Raw genomic sequence first — 19,752 nt, forward strand, 5'->3', positions numbered from 1 at the left:
ACTACAAAATATCTGCACAGCAACAATTAGTGTTTGGCCAAATAACTGGGCACCAGAGCTAAGAAAAGCTGACACTTAAAATTAACCACCATAGTCAGCGACCCCAGATTAAGATACTCCATTCCATATTCAAGTCAACATGCTGTGAAGGAAAGCGTGCCATTCAAAAGTCAAAGGTTTATGTGTTAGTGGTCACAACCTTCACTGAATAGACTGGATACTATTTAGTCAAATAATTTTCCAATAGGGTAATGTTCTATTAAAATAATGTTCATACAATTGGGGTCAGGACATCTCAGACCAGACCTATTAAATCCTCCTTCATTTTCACTAATGATCTCCCTTTGAGAATCTAATACTGGTCAGCTTAAAAGCATTAGCAAATAAATCCTTTTTATCATGAGAACTGAGCAGTCTGGTCATCTCAACATTAAATAGTTTAGAAAGTATAGACATGCAGAGTTTTTTTTTAAAAAAAATCTCTATTATAATGAAGTAACCCAAAGTCTCAATTAGAAGAAACTAAAGTATGTAGATATGTTGATAGGGGTGGAAAGAAGGTTGGATAAAACATGTTTTTCAACAGAAGATAGAGTGTTTAAAGGTCTGAGGCACTAAACTTTATACATTTATTGGTTTAACTAGAAATAATCCTGACAAAATAAAAAATTACAATTCTCCAGCATAGTTCTGAAATCAACCTAGAGGAAGGCAGTGCCTAATAGAAATGCCAAATTACATCATCACGGCAAGTAAGTTTGAGGCTTGGTCCATTTTCATTCAGTGAAAGCCACACTGAGAACTGTCAGCAACTGTAATTGTCAGATAGCAACCAGAACACCAAAAGCCTTAAGCTAAATTATATAGATAAGATATAAGCATATGTAGGATTGAATAACATGCCCAGAAGCTTTTAAAATTTGCAACTGCTAAGCAAACATGATTCCTAATGCATCAATAATTGTTTCAAAAAATATGAAGCATTAATTTCCAAGAAGTAGATATTACTAGTAAGGTTTTTTTGATGAATACATCTTCTCTTAGGCTTGATTGACCCAGGGCCATCAAGCTTTTAGGGGGCTCTATATAGAAAGAAAACATCTCAAGAAGAGGAACAGGTTAATAAGCACTTGGGGGCACCTGCTTCATCTCTAAAGCCCTTTTGCTTTTCACATCCATGATCTAAATCCATGCCTTAGGCAATCGTGGGAGGATTATAATGACAAAGAAGTCTTTTGGCAAACTTCCTAAAACACGCCAAATGACCATTTTGCCTTTTATCATAAGCCAAAATGGCTATACTCTCATTCTTAAATGCACTAAAATCTTTGATATGTTTAAAAAAAAAAAAAAAGTTTTTCCAGACACATGCAATGTTGCAATGAAGGAATCATAACAAAAATCTCTTCTTTCTCCTAAATTTTTTGCTGGTGATAGTACTAGTTTGTTCCTGTTTCCACAGGCATGTAGGAAGACACTTGCCCCCAAACTCCTGAAACAAGCAGCAGCCATGTCTCTTAAGTGCCCAGAGCCAGACTTTTTATCCAGCTCACGGGAAAAAGACCTGTTTACAAACAAAAAGAGTGAGGTTTATATAACCAAAAGCTGTTTGCTTTAAAATAATTGTGACATTGCAAACTGTTTCATGAACATGTTTCCAGATAGGTTCATCTGTAATAGAAAAGAATGTGCTTTAGAAAGCATTTTTGCACACTGTACAATTGATGCAGAATGCCCAATTTACACGTGTCTGAACTCCACACCTGAGGCCCAATTGTGAAACTTTTGCCCCTCTGACATTTGGTATGTACCCCTTCTCTCGTCCAAAACACTCTTGAAGGCTTTCTATTGTGGGTGGCATTAATGAATCCTGCATCACCTTCACAATAATCTGTGGTTCTCATCATGTAATTTAGATTTGTGTTGCAGAAGCTGGTTGGTAGTTGGGACTTTTGTTTTTTATCTCTATGCTCTTGGTGAGTCACAGACAAAATGTTGGAGCTGATCAGTTTGTAAATAAACTGAAATGACATTCTCAAATCTGACAACTTTAGGCACCACTGGACCACCAAAGATTGAATCTGAAATGCCAAACTAGTGTTCTTCCCTGTAAGGCTTCACTGGATTATAAGATTATAGGGTTTTTCTATCCAAAGTAATTTGCATCTTATAGGCCTCCTAGACTAAAAATTGCTCCATCTCCCACTTCTCAATTTATTTTAATACTTTCTCTCAACTGTAGAGCCATCTCTTCTACTTCTATTTCAGTCCCTAATACTCTGTCTGGGCCTTATACAAAATCACTTTACAAAGCATATGGGTATATATCTTTTTATATATACGAGGAAGGCATCTTCACAAGGATGTTAAGAGCCAGGAAGCAAGTCACTGTTACAAAAGAAATTTCTAGGTTAATCCTTAGTGTTAAGTATATCAGTACATAATGCTATCGTTTTATTTTCAATAATTTAGTTATATTTTTACTGAAGAATGATAGAAATTTTAGTATTTCAAGGGTAGCATTAAGCATACTTGTTTAATCATTTACCACAGTGGCTACTGTACACAAAAAGATAATCTGAGGACATTATTCAGATAATCTAACCCAGCAGCCATCTGAAGAAGTGATGTCTTCTCAGATTTACTAAATTATTAAATTTTTAAAAAGATATAAAAATCTAAATTACAAGTTGAACAAGGTATTTTCTTAGGGAGAAATATGTCTCTCGCACACATGCCCCCACCCCACACCCAGGACAGGCCTTGTAAATGGTCCTCTGCAATTTTAGGAAGCTGCTTTTATAATTTGTGACCTTACTAAACAAAAAAACTTACTGATATTTTCTATTTCATGTAGGCACTTTGAAGAAACCTAAATGGCCTCCTGCTTCTTGTGAAAGCCTTGGGGAAGCCAAGTTGTATATGCTTCCTCTATTTTCCTTGTAGAGGAACATATTCAGTGCAGTGACAGTGACTTGTTTAAAGTCAAAATGGGTCTGGGAAGTCCATTCCTATGGTTTAAAGCAAAATAACTTCTGTAGAAATATTTTAGGAAAAAACCTTAAAATTTATGATTATTATTTTATTGGAGACATGGTCTCACACTGTTGCCCAGGCTAGAGTGCAGTGGCGTCATCATAGCTCACTGCAACCTCAAACTCCTGGGCTCAAGCGATCCTCCTGCCTCAGCCACCCCAGTAGCCAGACTACAGGTGTCTGCCACCATGCCTCTATTTTTTGTGGAGACAACCAGACTACGTTGCTCAGGCTGGTCTCAAACTCCTGGGCTCAAGTGATCCTCCCGACTCAGCCTCCTAAAGTGGTAGGATTATAGGTTTGAGCCACTGTGCCCAGTCAGAACTTAAAATTTAGAACTGTGATAACACAGTAAAAAAACATTTTTCGATCCTATAAAAATGAAAAAAAAAAAGCCAAAAAGGGCTTGCATGGATTTAATTCAATCACATAACACAATCTGAGCGTTTCACAGGCCAGCATGCAGCAACCTTCTACTGGATCATTTTGTGCAACATTTTGACAGGTAAAAAGGACCATCCAGTGTGTTTTGATGATACCTTTTATGCTAGAGCCAGGACTATGACAGTGTGATCACACAGCTACACTTAGGTCTGCATCAGCATTACATTCTGATGCCCTCATTCCGGAGAGCTTGTCATTATAAATAAATACTTGCTTAAGGGAGAAACTTAGCATACCAGGGTGTATCCATCTCTTCACAGTGATGCAGTACTAATCCTTAATAATCATGACCACAATAATTACAACAAACATTTGGCACTTAGGCTGTGTCAAGCATTGTTCTAAGTACTTTTATGTATTAACTCGTTTAATTCCTGCAAGGGTATTACCACTATCCTCATTTTAAAAATGAAGACATTGAGGAAGAGAATGGTTAAGTGACATGCCTAAGATCCTTCAGGCAGTAAGCAGTGGAGCTGAGCTTGGAACCCAGGCAGCCAAACCCCAGCATCCGTACACAAAATAGGTCAGAATTATCCCTAAATAATTGGTCTTAGTTTTGAGCGTGAGAGCTTACGGCTGCGCATATGCTCAGTTTTGGTATAATCTTGAAGAGAAATCAAAGATATTCTCTTTTTTAAGGATCAGTCTCATCCAGCATCACCTACTGCCCTTTTCATTTGGTCCTGGATCTCAGTTATGAACACACTAGCTGCAAAGAGGAGAAAAGAATAGGAAATTGGTGCTGCCAAAGGTAAGCCCTCATGGAAAAAGCTTCAAATCACAACTGATGGCACCGAAACAGTTCACAAGCAGGCACAAATGCAATTCAGAAGCTCCTGTAGACTTTTCCTAGAGACAATCATTTGAGGTGATAATCAAAGCATAAGTGTGAATAATCCTGTTGAGAAAAAACACGCACAGTGGTAAGTGCAGAGGTTATCAGCTGGGCCTTGGGCACAGAAGAGTCTAGTGAGGAGAAAGAAAAGAGAAGGAAAGAAAGATTAGCCTAAAGGTATTAGCATCTGGTCTCCCAGCATGGTGGAAAGGAGGAGGTCACACATGTGTCAACTATTAATAGAAGAGCCAGAGACCTGGTGATTAGAGGTCAGAGGTCACGAGGAAGATCTCTGGGAAAAGTATACAATTTCCTACAAAATACTTTAATATCCACCCCAAATTAACCTTTCCTGGGCTGGAGGTGGGGAGGGAGAGGAAGGCAGCATGGTTGCTAAGTAGCAAAAAAGTTGATTATCTAATATTTTGTTTAACCATGCATATTTACACATAAAAGTACACAATATGTACGAGTATATGTATGCATATATTTGGCTATTCAAGTGTACTCATACCTGTATTCACATGTGTATTTCCTTTAAAAAGTCCTGGGGCAAAATAAGAGATAATTTGAGCAAACTCGCTATATTTAGGGTAATAGTTATGATTTTCCATGTGATTTCCATAAACAGGGTGCATACACTTGACACCTCCTACCATGATGGTCAAGTGGAAATGGTTCTAAACCAGCAGTTCTCAGTGTTGGGTGCACATTGGACCATCTGGGAGTTTTAAAAACACTGCCACTTGCCTCCCATCCCTCAAGATTCTCAGCTAATTACCTAGGGTGCCGCATGATATTCAAATAGTCCCCAGGTGATTTAAACTCGTTGCCGAGATTGAAAGCCAGTGATCTGAACCAATGATGCTTCAGCGCATGAACCCAATAATGGTTTCAATAACATAACCTGCAGGCCAAGGAGTGAGATATATTTAAATGAGCCCACCAGGGCTGTGGTTAAGGGTGTTACCGTACTAACACAGGCATCTACCAAGAATAGAAATCAATCCAGCTGGAACGCACAAAGCAGGCACCCGGGTCCTGTTTGGTATGTTTGCCACACTAAGGACTTGGATCAGGAGCTTTGCAGAACTAGAAGCCTAGATTAAAATCTTGAGAAGCAGCCAGGCTTTTTGCTACAGGAACACAACTTATAGCCAATTATTACTATGCAGGTTATTGTCACCCAAGCAGGCCTTGTGTTGGGGCATGGGGACACTAAAGGAAGGGGTCTTTTCTAGAATTTCACCTTGGAAATTTAAAGTTATCCTAGACTATAGCTTGTTTCTACACTCAACAGTACCAGAGATACAAGTTTTATACTGGGAGGTTATGCCATAGTAAAGGATGGTTCTCTTTACTAGAAAACCAACTCCAAGAAGGCTTTCATAGCATTTAAAAAAAAAAAAAAATCACAGAAATTTTATTCCAAATCGAAACTCTAAACTTAAATATACATCAATCACTGTTTGTGGAGTGCGGTCCACATATGCCAAAGGCCCTTCTCCCAGCTTGCTCTCTGCTGTTTTGCATCCCTGTGCTCATCTGTGCTATCTCCTCAGGCGTGTCAGTCCTCCCTGGCATTTTCTCGTGATTCTTTTTTCACAACTATTTTTGTAGAAGCATCAAGGGTGAAGAATTGTTGAATGCACTTAATTCTTACTGTCAAAAATACTGTATATTACTCTTCAAATAAAAATTCAAAGTGGTATCTAATAAAAAAATCGCATAGATTTTTTCAACTGGCTGTTTCTCAAATTTATTATAAAAGACACTAAGAATATTTACTGAACAGAAAAACCAAATGCCACTTAAATGTGTAAACAACTATAACTCAGAGCATTGCAAAAGTTGAGATAGTAAAGAGGTAGAAAGTACCACCGCTAGAGAACTAAACAAAGTCTGAAACTTGACTTCGTAGAAAAGAATAAGCCTAAATACCATATGTTTAGCACAGAGAACCTCAGACCATGATTGGTGATTAAATGTCCAATGGCAGTATCAAGATTTTTACAAAGCATTGTAAATATGTCAATAATTGAGAACGGGTACTAAGTATTCAGCTTGACAATATAAATTGTGCCAATATGGAATAATCATAAAACAAGTTATATGTCCAATATTTCTAGCTTTCTAACAAAGAAAGTTATTTTCAAGTTCTGGAGAGCCTTATCTCAAGGGATTAGAAGAGTGATCATTAAGGAGGAAAAGAGAACTTGAATTGGCATGGGATGTGTTGGATAATGGCACTTCCGTTCATAATCAACTTCAGAATGCAGACTCTACAGGAAATAAGAAATACTATGGGGAAAAAAGAGAATAAGAGAAAAATAAAGCAGCTGATATTAGAGCCAAATAAAAACTCCACATTATATCTGGGCTCTGGGATCAAAGCTAACCACCTCCAAGTTTTCCTAATTCACATGAGCATTGTTTAGTATCAAAAAGGCACTATTTTACATTGAGGTGATTATACTGCTTTACTCAAAGAACTTGGTGGCTAAAATTAAAAAATTAGCAATACCAAATGTTGGCAAGGATGTCAAGCAACTAGACTTCACACACACACTGCTTTTAGGAATGTAAAATTTACACTCTGGAAAACTTTGGCAGTTTCTTATAAAGTTAAACATGCAGTTACATAGGAGTCAATCATCCCACTCCTAGGTATTTACTCCAGATAAATGGAAACTACACAAAAACCTGTAAGCAAATGTTTACAGCAGTATTATTCATAACCTGTTCTTCAATGGGTGGACTGATAAACAATCTGTGGTACTTCCATATGATGGCACATTACTCACCAACAAAAAGGAAAGAACTACTGACAACGCAGAATAGCATGCTTGAATCTCAAATGCATTGTGCCAAGTGAAAAAAATTCAGACACAGTCTATAATTCCACTTTTATGACATTATGGAAAAGGCAAAACCAGAAAGATGGCAAACAGATCAGTGTTTGTCAGGGGTTAGGTGTAGGAACAGAGCTTCACTACAAAGGTGCTACATTAAGGAATTTGAGAGGGCAAGAGACTCTTCTGGATTATAGTGGTGGTTATACTACTCTATATGTTTGACAAAACTCAAAGAACTGTACTCCAAAAAAACCCCGCCAAAACCAAAAAAAATCCCAAATCAGTAAATTTTTTGTATACAAGTTAATTTTGTTTTGAAAAAGTACCCCTGCCTATTCAAGGATTTGTAAGTTTTTCCTTTCACCAGCAAGCTTTACGGAAGGGTCTATTGAACTGGAAATCTTTACTTCCTAACTGCTTTTCTAACAATCATTTACCATCCAGTGCACCCCCAACTCTGCACGAACAACTGAAATTCCTCTTCTAGGGTTGGTCAGTGATAACTGTAACCATATCAATGACTTTTTAAAAAATTTCTTCAGCCTTTGAATCCTTGACCCCTCTTGTCCCTCTCCCTTGGCAGGCGTGGCATCACTCAGGTATGCTTTTCCATCTCTCTTCTCCGCTGGCTCCTCCTATGCTTCAAACGTCTCATCCTCTTGCAGTTTTTCTTTCTGAATTCTCCTCACTTCCAAAGCTTCAATCACTATTCCTTCACGGAATGAACCCCAGGGTCCCGACCCCTATTTTTCTCCTTCAGTCCTGTATTTCCAGTTGCTCATTAGACATTTCCACTTAATAGATCTCTTGTGCGCCACAAATTTCCATGTCTAAAGCAGAGTGTTTTTTTTATATTCCTCCCACCAAAACCATGTCCTGCTGGGCGTGATGGCATGTGCCTTTAGTCTCAGAGACCCGGGTGGCTGAGGCGGGAGAATCACTTAAGCCCAAGAGTTCAAGTCCAGCCTGGGCAACTTAGAGAGACTCCCATCTCTTAAAATAAATAAACAAATAAAATGAAATTAAAAAAAAAACCCAGTTCCTCCTCATGAGTATTTTCCAATAAGCCAATGAGCGAAACTCAAATAAATATTTTCTTCAAGCCTGTGGTACCCAATCCCTGGGCCACGGCCTGGTACCAGTCTGTGACCTGATAGGAAACGGCCTGTGCATCACCTCTCCCCTACCCACGACACCCCATCCCCTGTCCCCTGTTCTGTGGAAAAATTGTCTTCCATGAAACCAGTCCCTGGTGCCAAAAAGGTTGGGGACCCATGCTTAAGCCAGTAAACTAAACTCAAACTTGGAGTATAATCTCAAATGTCACCTTTTTACCCGCAATTCTTTGATGCCTCCTCTGCGGAAACTTGAAGTAATCATTTTCTTCCCATTTCCACTGCCACACCAATGCCTGGCTACATTTCTGCAGTATCCTCAAAGTTGGTCTGTATGTCACGGAACTCTTCTTCAATGCAATCCTCTAGCCTACCCTGCTATGCTGAAATGAGGATCAGCTGGGTAGACCTAGCATTTCATTGATCTCCAGAAAAGATCTGGCTAATTTGGCTAGCTAGGCAATGTTCCTCATGCATTCTCTCTACCCCAGGTGTGCCCTTCCCAAAGCAGCAAAAATCAATTGAAGAGAATGACTTTCCCAGATGCAGGAACTTTGCTTTCATTGGTTAAAGGCACAGCTGAGCTCTTTTGCTAGACCTTGCAGATTTCCAGATTCATGGGTGCAGAACTACTTGATTGATCATGCTTTAATCAATTTATGATGCTCTCAAGAATCCTCAACTGTTTCCCCCTGTTCACAGAGTAACACGCTAACCACTTAGCTCGGCCTTCAGCCCTTCCACAATTCAGCCTCAGTGCACCATCATTCCTAACTAATCTTCTAGCACTCTTTCTTTGAGCTTTACGTATTTGTCAATATGACCAAAAATTTGCTCATTTCCACGTGCGTACCTTTATTTTTCTCCCTTTCCTCCATCCAACTTAATATGTCATTTACAAATTTTTTAAAGTTTAACTTAAGTGCTATACCCAGTATGTCCTCCCTGATGGCCAGGAGTGATTCTGCCTTCACTGAAATCCTAATAACCTGCAATTATTTGTTGGTAGACTTTGTCTTCCTTGCTAAATTCAAAGATCATGTGTTCGACAACCTTCTAGCCACCAGAATGCTTCTTTTTTTTTGAAGACAGAGTCTCACTCTGTCACCCAGGCTAGAGTGCAATGGCGTCATCATAGCTCACTGCAACCTCAAACTCCTGGGCTAAAGCAGTCCTCCTGCCTCAGCCTCCTGAGTAGCTGGGGACTAGAGGCATGCGCTACAACACCCAGCTAATTTTTCTGTTTTTCTTTTAAAGTAGAGATGGGGGTCTCGCTCTTGCTCAGGCTGGTCTCGAACTCCTGAGCTCAAGTGATTCTCTTGCCTCAGCCTCCCAGAGTGCTAGGATTACAGGCGTGAACCACTGTACCCAGCCCACCATAGTGCTTAATGTAAAGAAGGTACATATTTCTCGGTCAAATTATTCTAAGCCTCAACATTTTCAATTCTTACATCAACATAATGAGGCTTGAGTTTTAAAAATAACTCCTTTAGATGATTATTTCTCATGTATTAGGAGGCAAAGATGTTAGAATTTCTTTTTAGAAAACATGTCAATATAGTGTTTCATATACATGCCTAAGTAATGATATCACACAAATGCATGCTCCTAAACATGACTGCCTACTTATCAAAATGTAAAGGTAACAGCTAGCCATAGAAGGATGGGAGAAAAGCTATCCAGTCATCAAAATGAAGCACTTCTAGCTTTTAGGATCTGAATTTCAAAAGGGACAAGCTTAATACCAAATTATAGTCTAAGCCCCTATAATTTTTATTTGCAGATATTTAATGTAGACTCTTAGAGTTAAGTGACATCTTAAATATCACTTTTTAATTTGGAAAAATTTAGTGAAGGGACATGACCAAGATCACAAAGGAAGCCGTGTTCTTCCACCACACAGCCTGCTAAAGAGAGGAAAACAACAACAACAACAAAAAACCAATTCCAGGTGCTAGGTCATTTTCCACAAAAGAATATAAACAGAATTTACAGATTACAGGTATTATTCCCTTGTGCATCAACGTACGATCTCATGAATTAATCAAAAACAACTTTAAATTTGCTTTTAGTTCAGCAGGCTTTTTAAAAAAATAGGTTATCAAATTGGGAAATCATCTCTGCAAACTCGCTTTCCACAGCTCTTGAACATAAACATACAAAGCTTGGGGCAGAAGCAGTTTTGTGAACATCACCCATCTATGTGACCACTCAAAAAAGCCTGAGAAAGGACTTGACATCCTCTAGTGGCAAAATTGAAAATTTGTTTCCCGGGCAAGTGTTTGTTTTTTTTTTCTTTCAATTCTTGTTTATTTCTGCCTATTGACAAGAAAAATATTATATTAAAACAACTTTTCATTCTCAAAAAATTTTCACCATGACACATGCGATTTGGCTAACTTTGAGTAGAAGATAAATAATCTACCAGCAGAAACATGGTTTTATTGTTGGATTTATAGAATATCTTTCAATATGCTTAAGGAATATCTCGTTTTATAGGTGGCACATGACCATTTTCAATCCATCTCTGATACACATACATACTCATATAATTCTGAACACATTACAGGTGTTATTTTAATAATAACCTGAGATCCTAATCTAAAGTGCCCTAAAATTACATCACAGTCTTTGCACAGGGACATGAGCAAACAAAATGAATCCCTCAAGAAATGTTGCCACTTGAGGTGGAAAGTTTTACTTCTTGGTGGTAATAAAAGGCAGAAGTCTCCCTACCTAGCCCCTCCCAAAATCTCCATACAAACCTATGATAGTTTTAAAAAAATGAAACTTGCAGCATTTGGATGTGTATAATGTGAAATATGCTCATAAGAATAAAGTACTGTTAATACATTGAAGTCCCATATTCAGATATAGGTCATACGTTTTAAATATGTAGAAGAACTTAAGTTGTTAAAATTCAAACAATGCTCACTTGTTCTTTCAAAATATTGTTACCCAGGTCCAAAAAAATACATTTACACCTTCATTCTTTCTTTGGCACCCACTGATGCAATTGCTCCGAGTACTAAAAACATTCATAGTAAACCAGGGATAGAACACGCAAAATGGAAAAAACATGTGGAACTAGAAATCAGTTTTAAGTTAAATTATAAAACACAATTATTCAAAAGACCATATATAAAATGTGTTCCTTGGAAATAGAAGTTTTTAGGCAAAGGTATGGAAGAACTGTTTTCTATGAAAGAGATGGCAGGCAATTTAATCCCCCTTTTAATGAAAGAAAATATTTCACTGACACATGGTTGATTTACATATTAATTGTTAGAAGCATGGTGAGTTCATTGTTCACATGCTCAGGCACTGAATATGCTACAGTTTGTAGTACACTTATATCTGAACAAGTTGGTCATGCAGAGTCTGTAAAGCTTATTTTTGAGCACAAACTGATGCATATTAATTCATCAGGACAATTTTGTTTCAGAAGCAGCTCCTCTGTCAGGGTTAGGCACCAAAGCAGGAACCATATATTCACAACTGAGGATGCTGCTTTCTTGGGGCCCTCACTTGGGGTACAAGGCCCAGCTCATCAAGTTCCCTAAAGCAATTAATAACAAGGGCATCTCCTCTTCTCCACGCCAAACCAATCTATCAAATGCATTAAGACAAAATAAAACACCGTACAGGAGGTAGCATGACGAAAGTAAACAAGTTCAAGATAGCTTGTCAGTCTTAACCTCAGGTATTTCAGCTGAAGGGATTAAGTCATTAGACTTTAGGTGCCCAACCTCTTCCTAGCAATAGGAGATACATAATTTACAAACACTGTTTTATAGCTCTGTGGACTTTTCATGTTAAAATAAGCATGCCACCTAAATCAGCATCTTTTTGGGGGGAATGAGGGGAGTGATATTTACGTTTAGGAAACAACTGCTTCCAATTGTGTCGTATGGAAGTAGAAAACAGCTTGCGATTGGATTTTAAGTCTGTGATTTGAATCTCTTTTTAAAGTAAGAAACTGCCTCATCGCCCCCATCCCAAGTGTAGGAAGATACAGAAACAGCTTACCGGCCAAGAATAGAAGAAAAGGGGACAAGGAAGGAGGAACAGATTTGCAAGATAGTCTCTCGAGAAAAAAAAAAAAAAACCCACGAGGGGAGAAAATCGGCTTCATGCCATAGAGAGATGGGTGGGAAGACTTGCTGTTTGTCGCTTGTCTTGGGGATGTGAGCGCCCTTCCATGAGTGTGTCCTGGTGGTTGTGGGGGACGGGGAATCCCCATCACAGAGGCCTGACCACTAAACACGGGGCTGCAGAGCCAATGCTCCTCATTTGGCTTCAAGTACAGACTCAAAACAAGAACTCTGACACTTCCAAGTCAAGGAATCTCTGATTCCGTCAAGCCCGCACCACAGAGCCCCACCGTCCTGCAACGGGTCCCTGGCCCTTCCGAGCCCCAGACCTCCGTGTTCTAGGCAGAGGGTCGCAATCGCGGACACCAGGGCGGGGGGCGGGGCGGACGCCGCTCACGGCGCGGTCCTGCCCCACAGCGACCCCATCGAGGTGCCTCCGACACCCGGTGTGACCAGGGAAGGCGGGAGTGGGGACCCAGAAACTGCTAATCCTGCCAGTCGCACCTGGCCTAGGATTTTCCGGCTGCTTGTTTGGATTGGGGGATACGATTTCCCCATTCGACTGAATTAGACCGGAGCCGCGGGCGGGAGGGCAGCGGCCGGCGTTTCTCCATTTCCTCCTCCCGCCCGCGCTCCCCAGCAGGCTTCCACCTGTTGCGGGAAAGTCCAAGCGCAGCGGCGGAGGGGCGGCCGGGGCCGGGCGGCCGAGGCGCGGCGGCGCAGGGCGGGGGAAGGCGCGCTCGGAGCCCGGGTGCGCGGCGCGCAGGACCGGCCATTCCGGGCCGCGGCCGCACGGGCGGGGGAGGGGGCCGCCGGCACCAGCCCACCCACCCCACTCGCCCGCCGCCCCCCGCCCGCGCCCGCGGGACCCCCGCTTGCCCTCGCCGCGCAGTCACCTGTTTCACTCTGCACAGCGCCATCGCCGCCCCTCTGGCTATCGCCGCCAGCTCCTAGCTCCGCCATGGTGCTCCGATGACGCGCCCGGAGAGCCGCTCCGCCCTCTTCCACGGCTTGGCTCCCGCCGGCCCCCCGCCTCCCGGGCCCGCTGCCCAGACAGGTGAGCGCTGTCAGGCGAGGGCGGAGGGCGGGAATGGGAGGGAGAGAGCGCCGCCAGCCGCGGACGGCCTGAGCCCGGCGCTCCGGCGCGCCCCCTCGCGGGCAGGTGCGGCGTGGCAGCCGCTCTGACCCACGCCACCGAGTTTCGGCTGGCAGAGCAGCCGGCGGAGCAGACACCACAGGCACCTCTGCCCGGAGCTTCCGGCCGCCGCTGCAGGCCCGCTGCCCGCTCCTGGAGGTCTGGAGGGGGCGTCGGCGAGGCTTGGTGGCCCTACTTAGGGCCTGGGACGAAGGACGGTCTGAGGACCAGCCCAGGTGAGACGAGGGCTTGGAGACGCTATTGCCCTCTGAACTCTGAAGCAGCCAGGTCAGTTTCGGCTTCGCGGGGGCTGGAGTTCATGGTGACAACCACCGGAGAATCCGATGCCACGTGGCGAGCCGAACTGCACGGGCTGGATCTGCGCTTCAGGAAGCCATTGTTGGCGACCCAGTCTTTTCACCGGGTCTTCATATCTGATGAGCCCCGGAGCGCACAAGTTAGTGAAACTTGTGCTGACTGCTGTGGTTTTTCTTATTCTTGGTTTCCGATTAGTAAACTACCTTGTGACTTCTGGCTTGCTCAGGAAGACCAGGAAAAAAGCAATAGGCGACTTTTTTTTTTTTTTTAAAGAAATATTATTAGCCGAGGAGAAATCAGTTTCTTCCCTAACAGGCAAATAACGATGAGTAACAAAATACTGAGAAAAAAAAAAAAAGGAACAAAACTGAGCAGCGACCGGTTCTGCCTGGTTACAAAGAAATGCATTCCCACGCCCCTGGTTGGCTGAAGATAACCACCAAGTTCCGAACAGTTTAAAACCTTCTCAAGGACTGCAGCAGCATCTGTCGGACATTAAAGAGTGTCTGAGAACAGTGTTGGATTTCTTGCTAGGGTTACAATTCTCACCATCTTTGCATGCAAAAGTTGGCACTGTGTATTTCTATTTGGTTTACTTACTGGTTTTCTCGCTGACTAGGTAAGAGGTTTTGACTCAAGGACACCTCTGCTATGGTCTGTGTTATGGATTTTCCCAGAGTTCCATTTCTACAATGGATTAGGCAAACTGATCATTTAGCAATATGATATTCTTAAATCACATTCAAATCAGTCTTATCAGACTTCTAATCTATAAAAATAAAGCACCAGGTGGCCAAAGGTAGTTTTAGATCTCAGCTTGGGCCTCAGCAAAGGTATTTTTTAGTGCATTAAAACATCAGAGTTTATGACACTTTATCATCAGAAAAACTCTTTTGGCTGAATTTAGAGAGCTGAACTATCCAGAAGAACCTTGGAAAAAGAAAGTGATTTGTTTTCAACTTTCTGATTTACTACTTAAATAAACCAGTGAGTGCTTTCTTTGACCAAAAAAAAGAAGAAAAAAGGTCAAGACCTGTTGATGTTTCTATTTATTTTGCTCACTTGGTTTGGTGTGTGCCTACCTGCTCCCCCATTCTTTTGGTAACTTATATTTCAGTCTGCCACAAGTTAAACAAAAATAAATGCAATAAGGAACACACCAGAATCCTGCACTTAGGCCCTGGACAGACTATGTGTTCCAAACCTAATGAGGTATCTGCAACAGGGTGGGCTGTTGAATGACTACGCAGAATGGATGGCATTTGTTAAATGTCAAACACCATCATGTTGTACTTCAAGTTGTACTTTACTTGGAACACGGAAGCCATCTGTCTTGAGCTCTCACATCCATCTCGAAAGCTCTCCAAATCTTCATGGCTTGCCTTTCCAGGGGAGAAGCTGGACCTCCTGACACCATCTACTCCCCTCCTGCCTCCTTCAAAACCTCATCCCTCGCTTCTCCCTAATCCCTAAATGCCTCTCCACCCAGGAGCTCTACCCCAACAAACACATTCAGGGCTCTGATTCTCAAAATTTCTTCCTTTGACTTCCCAAACTCCCAAATCTATTGTCATACATTTTGTTCACCAAAGGTAATAAAGTGTGGACTCTGGTGCCATTATTGTCCTTTTTTTTAAAAAAAAAAAGAGCTATGTCATTTTTCTTGCCTGTCTGTAAAAATCAAATTGCTTCTTATTTTTTAATCTATGATCCCCCTAGACTTTCCATAGTACTTGGGCCTCTAATCATCTTCTTCTTGGTCCACCACAGGCCAGGTTTTTCTCTTTCCTCTTTGGCCAGTCCTTTTATCTCCTTTGTTGACTCAGATTCCTCCTCCCTTCCAATCCCTCCTGAGATCTTCACCCTCCCCAAATTTTAAGCCACAGCCTTTCTGTCTTTACTCTGTCTCTCACAGCCCTCATTTATTGTTCACTCCATCCAGGTGACTCACAAATCCAGAATCTACACCCTGGACCTTAGTCCTGACTTCCACCAATGTCTTCTCAGTGGGCTGTGCACATGCTGCCACAGTACCCTGCCATGAATTCCACATGTCCCAAACCAGCTCCCCCTCCATACTTTCCCATTTTTGAATTGTTCTCTTATTCACATAGGTTCAACATCCATCCTTTCGTCTTCTTTGTCATCACTGCCTATAGTCCTCATATCTTGTCAATTCATCATTTTAATGCCACCCTCTCTATTCCTACTACTCAGACTTCTACAAGACCCTCATTCCCATCAGAGCCTCTGAACTGCTCTGTTCAATTTCTGCTTCCTAATTTACCTTAAACATCTTCAGCAGATTAATCTTATAATACACAACCACTTTACACACAACACTCTTTTAATAGATTCGCCCATTCCTACATAATTAAATACTAACTCCACTTCCCCTACCACCACCTCCTAATCAGGCCCTGAGCTCTCTCCTACCCCATTTTCCTCTTTTTCACCTGTGTAACTCTTATTTCCAGCCAATGGGGCTTGCTTTCTCCAGAACACCTTTCAAATCCCGGATTTCTAGCCTTTGTTCTTAGAGCCCTCTGCCCAAAGTGACTTCCCTGATCCTGACTTATTTAATAATACCTTCCCTCCAAGGCCCAGGTTAAGGTCTGCCTCCTCCATGAAGTGTGTTTCGCCTGCCCTGGCTTCCAGCAGGCCTCTGAACCTCTCCAGGGGTTACCAGGCTTGTCAATTATCTAGCCTTTAACATAGACTAGGTATGATTTATTGCAAATTTGTCTCTTCAACTTGATGTGTACCTTTGGTGGCAGGGACTTTGTTTTCCATTTTTCTACATGGTGTCCATAAAGTCTGGAACCATCAATTATTTTATTTGCTGACAGGTTGCAGATGTCCTTAATGACATCATGTGCATTGCCTGCATTCTGAACGCGGTGGGCATGGAATATAATCTTTCATGTTGCTATAGTGCCTCACAGGTAGTGGGCATTCAAGTGGGTTAATAATTCCTCATTACCAAACTTTTTTATGTGGTGGCCTAGGAATGAATGAAACAAAGTATGCAATGACAGAACTTGGAGAAAGAGATCAAAATGCAGTTAAAAGGAAACATTAGATATACTTCTCCCAGCCAATTCCTGTTTTGTTTCTCTTACAATATTTCCGCCACCACCCCTGCATTACTGTTCTGTTCCAAACCATCTTTCCAGGCTCAGCTCTGGACTTCACTTCTCTGGAAATCTTTTCTTGACCCACTCTGGCAGTCAGTGTAATTGTAACACTTACTACACCACTGTTGTTTCTGCTTTGTCTTGAGTCCATCTCTGCTAATGAACTTCAGGGGAAAGAACTGTGTCTTGTTCATGTACCACAATATGTATTACCCAGTATTTAATAAATACCTTTGAATGAATGATAAGCAGTAACAATAGCAGGCAACATCTGAACTACACGCTATATGCTAAGCATGCTACTCAGCACCTCACCTGCACTGTTGTATTTAAATCTTACAACAACCCCATGAGCTAGGTACATCCTAACCTCCATTTCACAGATGAGGAATCTGAGACTCCGAGAGGCTAATTATTAATAATTTGCCCAAGGTCACAAGTTAAATGATGGCTTTGCTCCAGGCCTATGTTTGTAGCTTCCTGCTACACTAAACAAATGATAAATAGTAACCATCTTCCTACTACCTTTATGGAAAGGGGCTCTCCATTTCCCTCTCCAGATGTCACCTGAAATAAAGACTTGATCATGTTAAATCACCTGGGGAGCTTTTTAAAATGGGTGTCAAGGCCCCACCCCAGACCAATAAAAACAGTTTTTCCAAGGTGATGGCATCAATATTTTTAATAAAGGATCCAAGGTCATTTTAATGTGAAGCTGAGTTGAGAGTCACCAGCCTAGATTGATTTAAAGGCCTTTCAAGTGCAAACCTTTCTATAATGGAAGCTTCTATAATGGAACTGCCTTCTTTTGTGCCTGAGATCCACAATTCTGACAAAAGACTAATGATGCTGGCCTGGGTATATTATGAACCATGTAGGGATAGAGGAACACCTGCTCATAAAGATAGGATAGGAGCAAGATCCCAAGGAAAGATTGTATCATTGAAGAGTTGGCTGAAGTTGCATAGCTTGAACTTGTATACGGTCAAAATGAAGCACTTTTTTATGTGGTGGCCTAGCAATGAATGAAACAAAGTACGTAATGACAGAATTTGGAGAAAGAGATCAAAATGCAGTTAAAAGGAAACATTAGAACGCTGGAATTGGGGAGATGAACTGTGGCTTAACAAACAGCTTGCCCTGGGTTTCAGTCTGAGTCAAATGACATATCATTGGATTTACACCTCACTTCCTTCAAAACTTCCACACAGAATGAAAGAGCCAACCACTCGTCCTCCAAATTAGGATGTAAAAAAGATACAGCTATGTTGTTGCTGCAAGTAACAAATGAGAAAATATTAGTGAGAATGTTTTATATACTCTAATGCAATCTAAAATATATTGTACCTTGATTTTCACATTGAAATAAAAGATGATTTCTGCTCTACTAAAGACTATTATATATGGGTGATATCATGATATATGAGCTCTGTGTTATTTCTATCCTGCCCAATAAGCAGCAATAAATGCTCTGTATTTAAGCAATTTGTTTATTTCATGCATCTAATCTAGGAGCTTGAGACTTCATCCTCTTAATATGGGCAGGCTTATAAAAATGTAATATTCAGCTTAAAATAAAAATATTTCCTCCAAATATGAGAACTAAAATTAAGGAGATAGAAAATTCAGTGTTGTCCATTAGGATGCTCTTTGCAGACCCCTTAAGAGACATAACAGTCATTCACAATAACTTGGGTCCTTGAGAAAATGACACTGGCTTTCCTTTATTCTCTTTTTTCTTCACACTCTTTCTTAAACCTCTGTTGCCCTGAGGAACAACCCAGATATCAGATGTTCTTTGACTGCTTGAATAGAAGACAGATTCTACTTAACATTATAGCTGAAGAAATCTAGAAATTTAACACAGCAGTTTATCTAGTTTGTCAACACAAAATAAGAATTCTTCAGAATGTATCAAAACAGTATGTTGAGAGTCTTTTTAATTTTTAGAGTAAATATGACACAATAGATAGCTTTAGAACAAGCTAACATTACTATGATTCAGGCATGTGCAACTGGTACAGTTCAGTAGTACATAAACGACTCAAACAAATGTACTATAGGCCAGAAACTTAAGTTACAAAATATAGTCAATATTATAGTGAATACAGATAAGTAAAAACCATTGCTCTCAGATTCTGCACACTTAAAAAAAAAAAAAACAATCTTTATACAATAGTTGAAATTATGCATTTCTACTCAGATTATTAGAGCATATTACAGACACACATAAGCCTAAAAAGTTATGGTCACATTTTGGTTTTGTTCCAGTGGTGCACAATCACATGAAATGTTATATCCGTTTTGTGTGAAATAACCATTTGGCTGAAGTACAATCGCTGCTGAGTTAAAAATATTTCCATAAAAATGTTTAGATTAAAATAATCCTAAGCATTAGGACTGTAATTCTAATGACAGAACAGTCATTAGGATTCTAATGCCTAGGATTACTTTGAAAGTCTTTATGAAGAATCCTTAAGAATTATAGAAATAGAAGCAGTTAGGAAATTTCAGTGTGTTTTGTCTGTTTTTTTTTTTTTTAACATGAGTAAACAAATACTGGATTTAAAGTGCAGCTTCTTTCTCCTCTCCCTTCAATTCTCCCTCCCCCAAGAAGATCAGTTCTGTATTAACTTTTAGAATCTCCACCGAAGATTAAATTGAGTGACAGTCAAGTCTGTTTGTTTCGAAAGTCAATGATGGCCTTCCACAGCGTGCATAGCATCCCTCCCCTGTTCAAAGACACAAGAACACGGTGAAGAGAACATTTCACTGGAAAC

The 19,752-nt window shown here is 40.8% G+C and overlaps 2 protein-coding genes across 3 annotated transcripts in view; both read right to left on the bottom strand.

Moving 5' to 3' along the window:
* The window catches only part of MAP7 (microtubule-associated protein 7), a 210,174-nt gene extending 196,755 nt beyond the window's left edge, over positions 1-13,419 (bottom strand). The window contains exon 1 of one of the 2 annotated variants that reach the window (XM_012665231.1): positions 13,279-13,419. In XM_012665231.1, the coding sequence (XP_012520685.1) occupies positions 13,279-13,345 (67 nt within the window). In that variant the 5' untranslated portion in view covers positions 13,346-13,419. The remainder of the gene's footprint in view (positions 1-13,278) is intronic. The other variant, XM_012665232.1, reaches the window with a different exon arrangement.
* A 6,080-nt stretch (positions 13,420-19,499) lies between these two features.
* The window catches only part of MAP3K5 (mitogen-activated protein kinase kinase kinase 5), a 223,398-nt gene continuing 223,145 nt past the window's right edge, over positions 19,500-19,752 (bottom strand). Inside the window, exon 29 of the mRNA XM_012665176.1 lies at positions 19,500-19,704. Coding sequence (XP_012520630.1) covers positions 19,644-19,704 — 61 coding nt within the window. The 3' untranslated portion in view covers positions 19,500-19,643. The remainder of the gene's footprint in view (positions 19,705-19,752) is intronic.

This window comes from Propithecus coquereli, unplaced genomic scaffold (genome assembly GCF_000956105.1).
Source record: "Propithecus coquereli isolate 6110/MARCELLA unplaced genomic scaffold, Pcoq_1.0 Scaffold98, whole genome shotgun sequence".
NCBI lineage: Eukaryota > Metazoa > Chordata > Mammalia > Primates > Indriidae > Propithecus > Propithecus coquereli.